The sequence below is a fragment of the Apaloderma vittatum genome, unplaced genomic scaffold, assembly GCF_000703405.1.
Source record: "Apaloderma vittatum isolate BGI_N311 unplaced genomic scaffold, ASM70340v1 scaffold30568, whole genome shotgun sequence".
NCBI lineage: Eukaryota > Metazoa > Chordata > Aves > Trogoniformes > Trogonidae > Apaloderma > Apaloderma vittatum.
This window is the reverse complement of record NW_009730683.1, coordinates 4,022-13,200: the sequence shown is the minus strand read 5'-3', so window position 1 is coordinate 13,200 and position 9,179 is coordinate 4,022. Positions and strand designations below refer to the sequence as shown.

The following is a 9,179-nucleotide window of genomic DNA, read 5'->3' as shown; positions in this document are numbered from 1 at the left end:
TTAAAAAACAGTGCAAGGAAGGGCCTAAACCACAGTCTTAAAGGTAAGAAGTCCTATCACCGCACTAAGGTAAGAAATTACTCTTAGTAAATTCTAATCTAAATTTGATTACCTCTTTACAGTGCTGGAAGTTGTGTCCTCCAGCACGTTGGAGCACCTGGTCTATGTTTAGTCGTGGTAGCCACGCCAGAGCGGCTAGGAGATGACGTGTCTTTAGCCAGGAGAGCTTTGCTGGCAGGAGCCAGGGAGGCAGCTCACAGCAAATCATCTGCCAGTAAAGCAGTTCCCCAAATAGAAGGACTTCAGCTATAAACCAGCACGTTTAATGCTCTAATATACACAGGGAACTACTTTAAAGGGTGGGCAAGATTCACATTAGCATTCACGTAACCATCAACGGGAAGTGTCAGACCTGCAACAGGCTGACTTGCAGAAGCCACGTTACTTAACGTAACTCAACATTAATACAGACTAAGAGCCCAAGAACCAGACACTAAAACCAATACTGCAACACAAAAAGACAAGCTGGCTCCTCCAGACATGTATGCCCTTGTGAGTTCACCAAGTGCCCTTCACCAAAAACTCTTCTGCAGCCAAAGGGATGCAGCCCCTCAGCAAGAGACAGCGATCAGATTAGGAATTTTTATTTAGTTCAGGTACACAGTGTTTGTATACAATATCAAAACTTGGTTTAGTCTTTAGAGAACAAGATGTCTAGATGAGAAGCAAGGCCACGGAGACGACACGGCACTGCCTGTATGCCACGCCTCAGCCACCTGCCTCAGGTGGAGTTCAACTACTCAAGGTAACAAAAATGGAACCAAGGGAGGAGGCGAGACTGAGCAGTCACGTAAAAACAGCTGGTCCCTCTCTGCCTGTCAGGAGAGTGGAGAGGGGTGGGATCTCCCTCCTGCTATCACCTGGATGCAGCCCTCAGCACCGGAATCTGTCCGAGAAATTGGGAGACTTGGGCATGGTCAGTGGCTGATCACTGGGCTTCACTTCTACGCTGCGGTATTTGCGTATTGGGTTTGCCTTGTGAACCTGGGGGAGAGGGTAAAAAAAAAAAAAAAAAGGAAAGAAAAATCAGGGACAAAAGGAAGCAAATGGTTGCAGTTATGAAGAAGCTGAAACGTGCAGACGAGGTATTGGTGGGGTGAAGGCAGGCACCCGGCTATCACGCTGTCGGGAGCATGCACAGCACGTGTTGGGGTTGTGGATTTTACAAAGATCATTCTGCTCCAATAACTACATGAGCACAGCTCTGAAAATCAGCCATCTCAGCAGAGCTGCCTTTTGTGACTTTAAGACCAGTTGTAAAGTTAATGAGAAATCATTTTGCAACAGGGAAACTTGAAAAGTGCTGCAGTCTTAATGCAGCTCAGCGTTGACATTAGCTCATTTAATGTATTCGCACACATCCCTTTGGGTTACTTCACAGCCTCGGTTCAGGAATAGCTCACTTACCAGTTCTTGCCTTAGCTTAGCAAGTTCTTCCTTTTCACGCTCCTCTTGTTGCTGCCTGATCTGCTCTTGCTGCCTCTCCTTTATGGCTTCTATATCTGCCAATCGCTTTTCAAACTCTTGCCGCTCTTTAGCTCTTTTCTCAGTCGCCAGCTCAAAGCTTTCAGGAACTACAGAACCAGAAAGGCTCTCTAAGTTTAGAAATAAAGGAGATAACATTGATGCAAAGGCAGCCAGGTAAAGCAGAGCAGTACTAGTGTCAAAGAGAAGCCTCCCTCTGGAGTGCTTCACCTCGCGAGGGTGGTTAGTGGATACCTCCAGGAAAAGAGAAAACCTTATGCCCCAGCACGAGCGGCGTTAACGCAGGTGTTACCCCATCACGGGCATTCTCACAGGAAGGGAGCAAGCACACAACCGTTAGCACAAACAAGTTTTTTCGATTGGTTCTATACCCTACAAATCTCGGTCTACCCTAAGCTGTAGGTGCCTTCATCTCGTTAGAAACAGGAGGACAAGACTGGCAGGCGCTGCAGAAATGCCAGCTGTCCCCGCAGGGAGCTCCTCGCGTGCTCTGCGCCCTCAGCCCGAGCTGGCAGGCATCAATCACCCGGCAATTGTGGCAGAGCTGTGAAATACAGCTGCCCCCTCCCCGCTCCCTGGAGGACTCGAAGCTGTTAGGGAATTAGTTGATTAAGCCCAAGGCACTATCAGTGTGCTGATAAAGAAGATGCAACAGCCAGTCTAAACATCATTTAGCTGCATCAGTTTTGAGTTATCAGCCAAGCCTGTGTAGCAAGTACCTGATAACAGCTTATTTTCCTTTTTGGGCACAAAAGGCTCCTGGTACACCACTGTGTTGGGACGAGCTTTAAAACACGCTGCTTCTTTCTGCCTTTTCAAGTCTTCTTCAAGCTGTAAGAGAAGAGAGCCCATAAGCCCATCAAGCACCAGGCACAACTACTTATCCTCACCCAGACCTCAGCCCTCCTGACACCGGAAAAGCCAGAGTTGACTTGGATCAAATCACTTGCGTAGGAAATTATATCAAAACCAAAAAGTTGTGTTGCTTGTTGCCTGGTTTAACTCCAGCAGGACACTTTCTGAAGTCGATCACACCTCCAGGAGCTGCTTTAAGCCTGGGCCTTATCCTTGTCAGCCTACCTGCTGTTTCCAGCTCTGTAGCTTGGCAGCTCCGCGTTCGTCAATCTGCAGATTGAAGGGTTCAGGCTGAGTTGGGTTTTTGACCTTCTTTTCCGGCAGCTTGACGTGGTCAAAGTAAGGCAAAGGTAGTGCTTTGAACTTGGGCACCTGAAAGAAACAGTCTGGAGTGTTTCTTGCCCCTTCTGCAAAGGCACAAAGCTTTGAAAGTTTAAGAGCCAACAAGAGGCAAGTCCCACCCTATCCTTTTTCACTTCTAGCAGAATCCAAGGTAGCTTCTAGCTCTTACCTCTTCCTTCTGCAATTCTTCTATTTTTTTCTCTTTCTGTATTTGCCGTTCTCTGTCACGGGCATCGAAAGAGAAGGGGCAAACTTCCACATGCCTCTGTTCTGGCATTTTCGGTTTGAAGGGCACTCCATAATGTGGCACAGGGTTAGCTTTGATCACAGGGGCTGCCTCTTTTTCCTGAAGGGATATCAGCATTAGGATCTGACACAGCACCACATTTTTAATTTTTATAGAAAGACCACACCTCCTGCCAAAGCAAGCCATGAATACTAGAATTCCTTTAATAAGGGTCACGACAGCATCCAACACACACTCTGGACACTGCAAGAATTAGTCATCCAAAAAAGCACCAGTTTATAGGCAACCTAAACCGAACAGGAATTTCTTCCTCTTTCCAAACCACTCTCAGGTTCTAGCTCTCATCCACACCAGGCTGGAATTCTTTAACATTCCTTTCACAAGAGGGAAAGGAGGAAGGACACGACGCATTCTGAATCCCGCTCCCCACCCCCAGGGATCCAGAGTGAGAGGTCACCACGGTGGGGCCAGGAGGCCTGACCAGGGCCCATTCCCAGTTACCTTTTCTTCATCTCTGCTTGAGACTCGAGTTCTGCTTTTCAGGGTGAACGCTGGAGACTTGGGGACTGTAACAGGAAGCACTTTCTTCTCTGGAACACCCTGTTCACAAAAGCCAGTAAGGAGTTAACCGAGCCCAAGTGCCAAGAACAAGGGTTACAGAGAGACAACCCAACCCAGTGCAGTCGGTACTCACTGCAGCTCTCACCCGATGACTGAGCAGTGTTTACCAGAGATTATCAAATATAGAACGTATCATAGCTAAGGAATTTTTGAAGCTTAATTGTCACCTCAGTCCTAATTCCCAGATCTGGGTATTACTAAACTTCTTACCACAACATCCTCCAGGATTTTTGTCGGGCACGGCCTGGAATGGAACTCAAAGTGCTCTTCCTCCTGCTGCTTCTTACTCTCACGTTCCTGAATCCTTTTTTCTATTTCCAACTCGAAGCCAATGGGTTGCGTGAGCTCCTTCACAGCAGGTTTCTTGGGCAGGAGTGGTCCACCCTCAAAGATTTTGTGATCGAGTTCTCGTGCTTTGAATTTGTACCTAGGCAGTAAAGATGGAGACAGCTGCTGACGAACTGTGCGTGACAAGATGCAACTCCTACAAATCGCCTTCTCCCACAGGCCAGGAGAGCACCAGCCAGGGACAGAAGCAGTGGTGCCACGTGCCACAGCGTGTGTCTCTGCTTAGCAGCTCCTCCTCTGCTTTTAAAACAGCAAGACATTAGGGCAAACCTTTTGAATTCCCAAGAAAGCAATTCATAACTTTGCCTACAGGAGTTTTGAAGTATCTGCAGCCTGTGCTGGGTTTTTGCTTCACTAATCAACGAGCTGTACTCGACCCAAATCAGCTCTCCTAAGAGCACTTTCTTCAAAACAAATAGGCTACTTTCCACACCCCTACGCAACCAGAGCCATAGGATTATGCACAAGCTAGAAGAATCTCAATGTTTTTATTCTACTTGGTTTTTTACGCAAAACAGGTATTTCTGAGAAATGGTATTTTGGCATCTGAAAGACATTTCCAGTGGGATACAACTCTCTTTTGGAGGACTAAATAAACCTCTACTTACTGCTGAATTTTCTCTAACTCCTCTGCTTCTAACTCTGCTGTAGTTTTGCAGGTGACAGGTCTGAAGCGCTGCTTTGTTAGAAGCACTGGCGTTTTAGGGTTTGTAGGTTTAGCCTTCACCAACTTTCCTGGAATTGGGTCTATAAATTCAAGTCACAGAGACCAACAGTTAATGGCAAGGCCTGCAACAGACGCCAACACCTTGCTCAGCAGAGCAGTCAAAGTATCTTTCTTGCTCTACTGCCACCCACCTCTGCAGGCTACTCACCTTCCTCAGCTTTCCTGCTCCTCAGGTGGTAACGAGAGGGTGTGCGTTTTTGGAATGCTTCTACCTGCTCAGCAAGGGACACATATTCTGACACGGTTTCTTCAAGTTTTCTTTTATTTCCTTGGGACAGGTTGAAAGGTTTGGGGACAGTGGGTCCCTTGGGCGCTCGCACCTGAAGGCAAAACCCCCATGGTTATTACTGCCACTTCACGCCGGAGGCTTCAACAACATTTCCTTTCCCCACCGATTCACAGTATCTGTCCCCTCTCCTTATTGAAAACAAGATGACGCTTAAAACCAGACAGTCTTAATTGTCTGAACACACATAGGCCAGTCATATCGGGGAGCTGTATGAAGGGGAAGATTAAAGCACGAAGATTAATGAGCAGAAGATGTGACAGGAAGGGCCTTTCAGAGCAGGGCAACGCAGCTAAAGGTTATGTCAGCACAACGCTCGCAAAAGTTAATGCCAGCACACCGCTCGCCTCTCCCAGAGCTGCCCTCTTTGCAAGTCAAGAATCAGGCAGCTGACTGCTGGCAAAGCTCTGGTTCTCACCGGAGAAGGAGGATGCTTCCTCAGTACGGCTGCAAAATCCAGTTCCTTGTACTCGTTCCCAGGCTGGCTTTCCACATGTTGTTTAATCCTGTTCTCCGTGCAGAAGTGGAAGTCAATCGGCTTTGTCACTTGACCAACAGGTCTCTTCACGGGTTGGCCTAAAGACAAAAAGAGCATGTAAGGTGCAGAAGCCTTTGGGCTGGGGTAGAGGGCTTGAGAAGGAAAAAAGAAGAAAAAAAGAGCTGTTTACTTTCTAATAGCTTGAACGCTTTTTTAAAGACAAAAAGAGAATGTAAGGTGCAGAAGCCTTTGGGCTGGGGTAGAGGGCTTGAGAAGGAAAAAAAGAAGAAAAAAAGAACTGTTTACTTTCTAATAGCTTCAACGCTTTTTGAAGAACTAATCTGTAATCTAGAACAACATACAACATGCCAAAACCCAAGCAAGCCTGGGTTTTAGGCAGCTTAGGAGCTGATTTACATTAAAAGCCACCTATTCCTAATACTTATTACAGATTCTGGCATGTCGGTTTTGAAAGGTGCTTGCACAGCGGCTGAGCCTGGTACAGCTTCAACCTGCAGTTCAGCCAGAGCCTACCTGCTCCAGCAATAGCCGCTTTCAGAGACTCCTCGTTCTTCTTCCGCAGCTCCATAACCTCCCGCTGCAACTGCTGCATCTTCTCCAGCTCCTGCTCCTCTGTACTCTTCAGCTTGCCAGACAGATGGGGCCTCCTGTAGAAGCACTTGAATTAAGCACTAATGTGATGCTAACAACTGGTGAAGCAGGAAGGCAAATCTCAGTGTTTATCTCCGATTTCATCACAGAATCATGCTAGCTGTAAAAGCCTGCTCTTCAGAAAAGATCTGTTTGGGTTTTGTTTGCACCCTCAGACCCGTTTGCAGGTTTCATTCATCAACAGGAACTTTTCCCCAAAATTAGAAGCAAAAGCTTTCCTCTGCACAGCCGGTCAAGTACATTTCATCCCAATATTGTTGTTCTGATCCAGTGTTTACTAAATATGATATCATAAATGCCAAGCTGAAAGCTGAAAACACCCTGGCCAGGGCTGTCACCTAAATCAACTGTGATTAGCAAAGACATGTCACAGGGAAGCTACGTACTTCAGCATCGTTGGCGTGGAAGGTATGGTCAGCTTGCTTTTCCCTCTTCCCGGGGAGAGCTCGGGGTTCTGCAGGGGCTCTCTCTTTGTGGATACTTCTGCCAGCTTCTCTCTGCTGCTAGAACTAAGGTAACAAGTTAGTTATGGCAAATCACTCCAAATAACAAAAAATTGCCTGCAGCCCTCACCACCACGCGTGACACCCAACACCTGGTGAGCTCTAAGGTGTGCAGACCAGCCTTACCTCACCACAGACCCTGGAATAGATCGTCTAGTTTTTCCTGGCACCCTATGGCTGCAGAAGAGAAGATGAATTACAGAGTTTTTGGAACTGTGGCTTTTCTCGAGGAGGCAGACACGCACTGCAGTTCATCTAGGTACAGCAGCGTTTGAAAGATCGTCCTTCGATTTCCTGACCTCCAGCTTATCACCATGTGCTATCTTAGCGGTTAAGCTAATTTGAGAAATATTTTAGCTGCGACTCTTTCATAGCTCATGACTGACTGATGACTTCCTAATGGACAAGTAAAGCCAAATTTAAAGCTAGCTGACAGACACCGAGTACAGAGTAAGAAGCTTAAGAAATTGAGGCTTAATTCATTCACATCTCTACCTCTTAATAAAATGTTTCCTTCAGGTCTTATGGCCATTTCTTCTTGTTTATGAAACCAGTATCAGGAATCAGGTTTTGGCCACCTCCCCCTAACCTTCCTGTGAGAACCCTCACAGCCATGTGGAAATTCTTTCCAATGTAACAGTTGTATTCCCCTCCCCAGCCCCAAAGAGAAGGACTTTGATGACGTACATTCTCATTCTTTTCGGGGGTGGAACCTCTTCCTTATTAGCATTTGTCTCCGCTTTGATTCTCGCTGGCTGTTTGCGCTGTGTTTTTCTCTGCGTGGTAGCCTGTCTTCGACCCGCTCTGGAGCGGAACAGAAAGCAGAGGTTAGCTTTTCCCACGGGTCTGAGGAGACACACAATCCATGTAACCCTTTTTATGTCAGTGCATCACGTAACTCCAGCATGCCCCCTATGCAAATCATGCATTTAACACAATCCAAATGCAGCACGAATTATTTAAGCTTAACAACTTGTAAACTTCATGGGTTTTGGTACATAGGAGCATACAGAGCCCTTTGCATTCGAATCAAGGAGAAGTTACACCCAACTCAGGCAGATATAAACAAAGAAACTTTATAAGCTGCTTGAGTTTCACATATCCTCACATTCCAGAAGCTCCTAGTGCTACTGAGTCTCATTTGAGAAGTATGTGAGATGCTGCATTACATTTCCCCTGCTAGAGGCTGTCCCTCCAGCTTAGCAAGCAGATCAGCCGTGCCCATACCCGATCCCCGTGCTGGAGAACTTCAGACCCAGAGGCTGCCCCAAGAACAGCTAGAACTGCAGATCCTGAGAGCGGGGACTGGCTGAGTCACACCGTCATCAACCTCTGCGCAAACCAAATACAAGCATTTCACCTCTGAGCAGCCTCTGCAGGAGCAGCAGCTCTCCAGCTCGTCAGGGATCCAACAATGTTCTGAGGAACCGCAGTGGCCTGTGCACAATCTGCTTGGCCATCATCTTCCCCATGGCCTTCACCTGAGAACAGCGACAAACGTCAGCTCACGTATATATAAATACACACACACACAGAGGAATGCTAAAGTGACACTATATGACACCTTGCTAGACAACAATATATGCAGATGGTCCCACAAAAGCCAGACAGAGCCCTTTTCATTTTGCCAGTGAAAAGCAGGTAAAATTTCTTTCCTCCCTCACCCCACCACGCCAGCTTACTCTGTGTTATTTCTTGCGTTGTGACAGAAGACAGAATAATATCAGGCTTGGAAAAAGCAGGGCTGTTCTGCAAAACTTTGGGCAGATTTTCTGCAGGAGGAACATTCTCCAGATTGGCTTTTTGGTCTGTGAGGAAAGAGAGACTTTCACTTACACATACTCCATTGGGAATTTTAAACAATCCTCAAAATCTCATTATGATGTGAACAAAGTCACCTGTTGAGCTACAGATGACAAAGTTTAAATATGAAAACAGAAGGAAAAAACTCAACACAATGTTGAATGCTCAATGAATGGTGCTGTTCACCACACAACTCCCCCAGTGACACGGAAGCCAGCCCCAAACCAGGCACCACACCAAGCCCTCGCTCAAAGAGAAAACAAATCGAGGAGCTGGAAGCAACGTACCGAACCAGGAGTCTGCGTTGTGCATGTCATCGTCGCTCAGAGTCGCAAAGTTGATGCAAGGGTTTGGGACGTCAAAGGAATAGCGAGATTCTGGGCGAGACATCTTCACCTCCGCGTCGTGCCCACGATCCCTCTGCCTGCACCGCTGCAGTCCTTCGGGCAACAAGCGTTGGTGACCTGTGACATCAAACCCAACACCTCAATCAGTGTGCACCTCTGCACGGTTTCCAGAGATAGAGGCTGGGACAGCCTTTGGTACCTTGCCCTGCCTTGGGACAGGACACCTCATAAGCAATGCAGGGTTTTATTCCACTGCCAATTGGCAAACCCAAAAAGATTTTACCACTGTTGACATGTGCAGGTTCAAACCTATCAAAAAGATTGAGTTTTGAAGGCTTTTCTTTTTTTTTCCACCTGACAACGCTAGAATTGTATTTTTCAAAAGGAGGTACAGTACAGAGCAAC

The 9,179-nt window shown here is 46.9% G+C and overlaps 1 protein-coding gene across 1 annotated transcript; it reads right to left on the bottom strand.

Annotated features, from left to right (window-relative positions):
- Positions 1-828: 828 nt before the first annotated feature.
- On the bottom strand, positions 829-8,817 carry TPX2 (TPX2, microtubule-associated). The gene is made up of 17 exons (XM_009874901.1): positions 8,715-8,817; positions 8,307-8,432; positions 7,985-8,105; positions 7,312-7,428; positions 6,751-6,801; positions 6,508-6,630; positions 5,984-6,117; positions 5,390-5,547; positions 4,834-5,005; positions 4,567-4,705; positions 3,821-4,037; positions 3,491-3,589; positions 2,912-3,088; positions 2,626-2,772; positions 2,265-2,376; positions 1,468-1,655; positions 829-1,044 (listed from the first exon to the last, which is right to left on the bottom strand). Exons 1-17 carry the CDS (start codon positions 8,815-8,817, stop codon positions 934-936), a joined length of 2,295 nt encoding a protein of 764 aa, XP_009873203.1. The 3' UTR covers positions 829-933.
- Positions 8,818-9,179: the final 362 nt, after the last annotated feature.

What these genes read in the sequence shown, in the direction of transcription:
- TPX2 (XM_009874901.1), bottom strand. Translation starts at nt 8,817, where the DNA reads ATGTCTCGCCCAGAATCTCGCTATTCCTTTGACGTCCCAAACCCTTGC. An exon ending in AAATCCTGGAGGATGTTGTG is followed by an intron (nt 3,590 to 3,820) that starts GTAAGAAGTTTA and finishes TTTTGTGAACAG; the next exon opens with GGTGTTCCAGAGAAGAAAGT. An exon ending in CTAAGCTAAGGCAAGAACTG is followed by an intron (nt 1,045 to 1,467) that starts GTAAGTGAGCTA and finishes CCTCTCCCCCAG; the next exon opens with GTTCACAAGGCAAACCCAAT.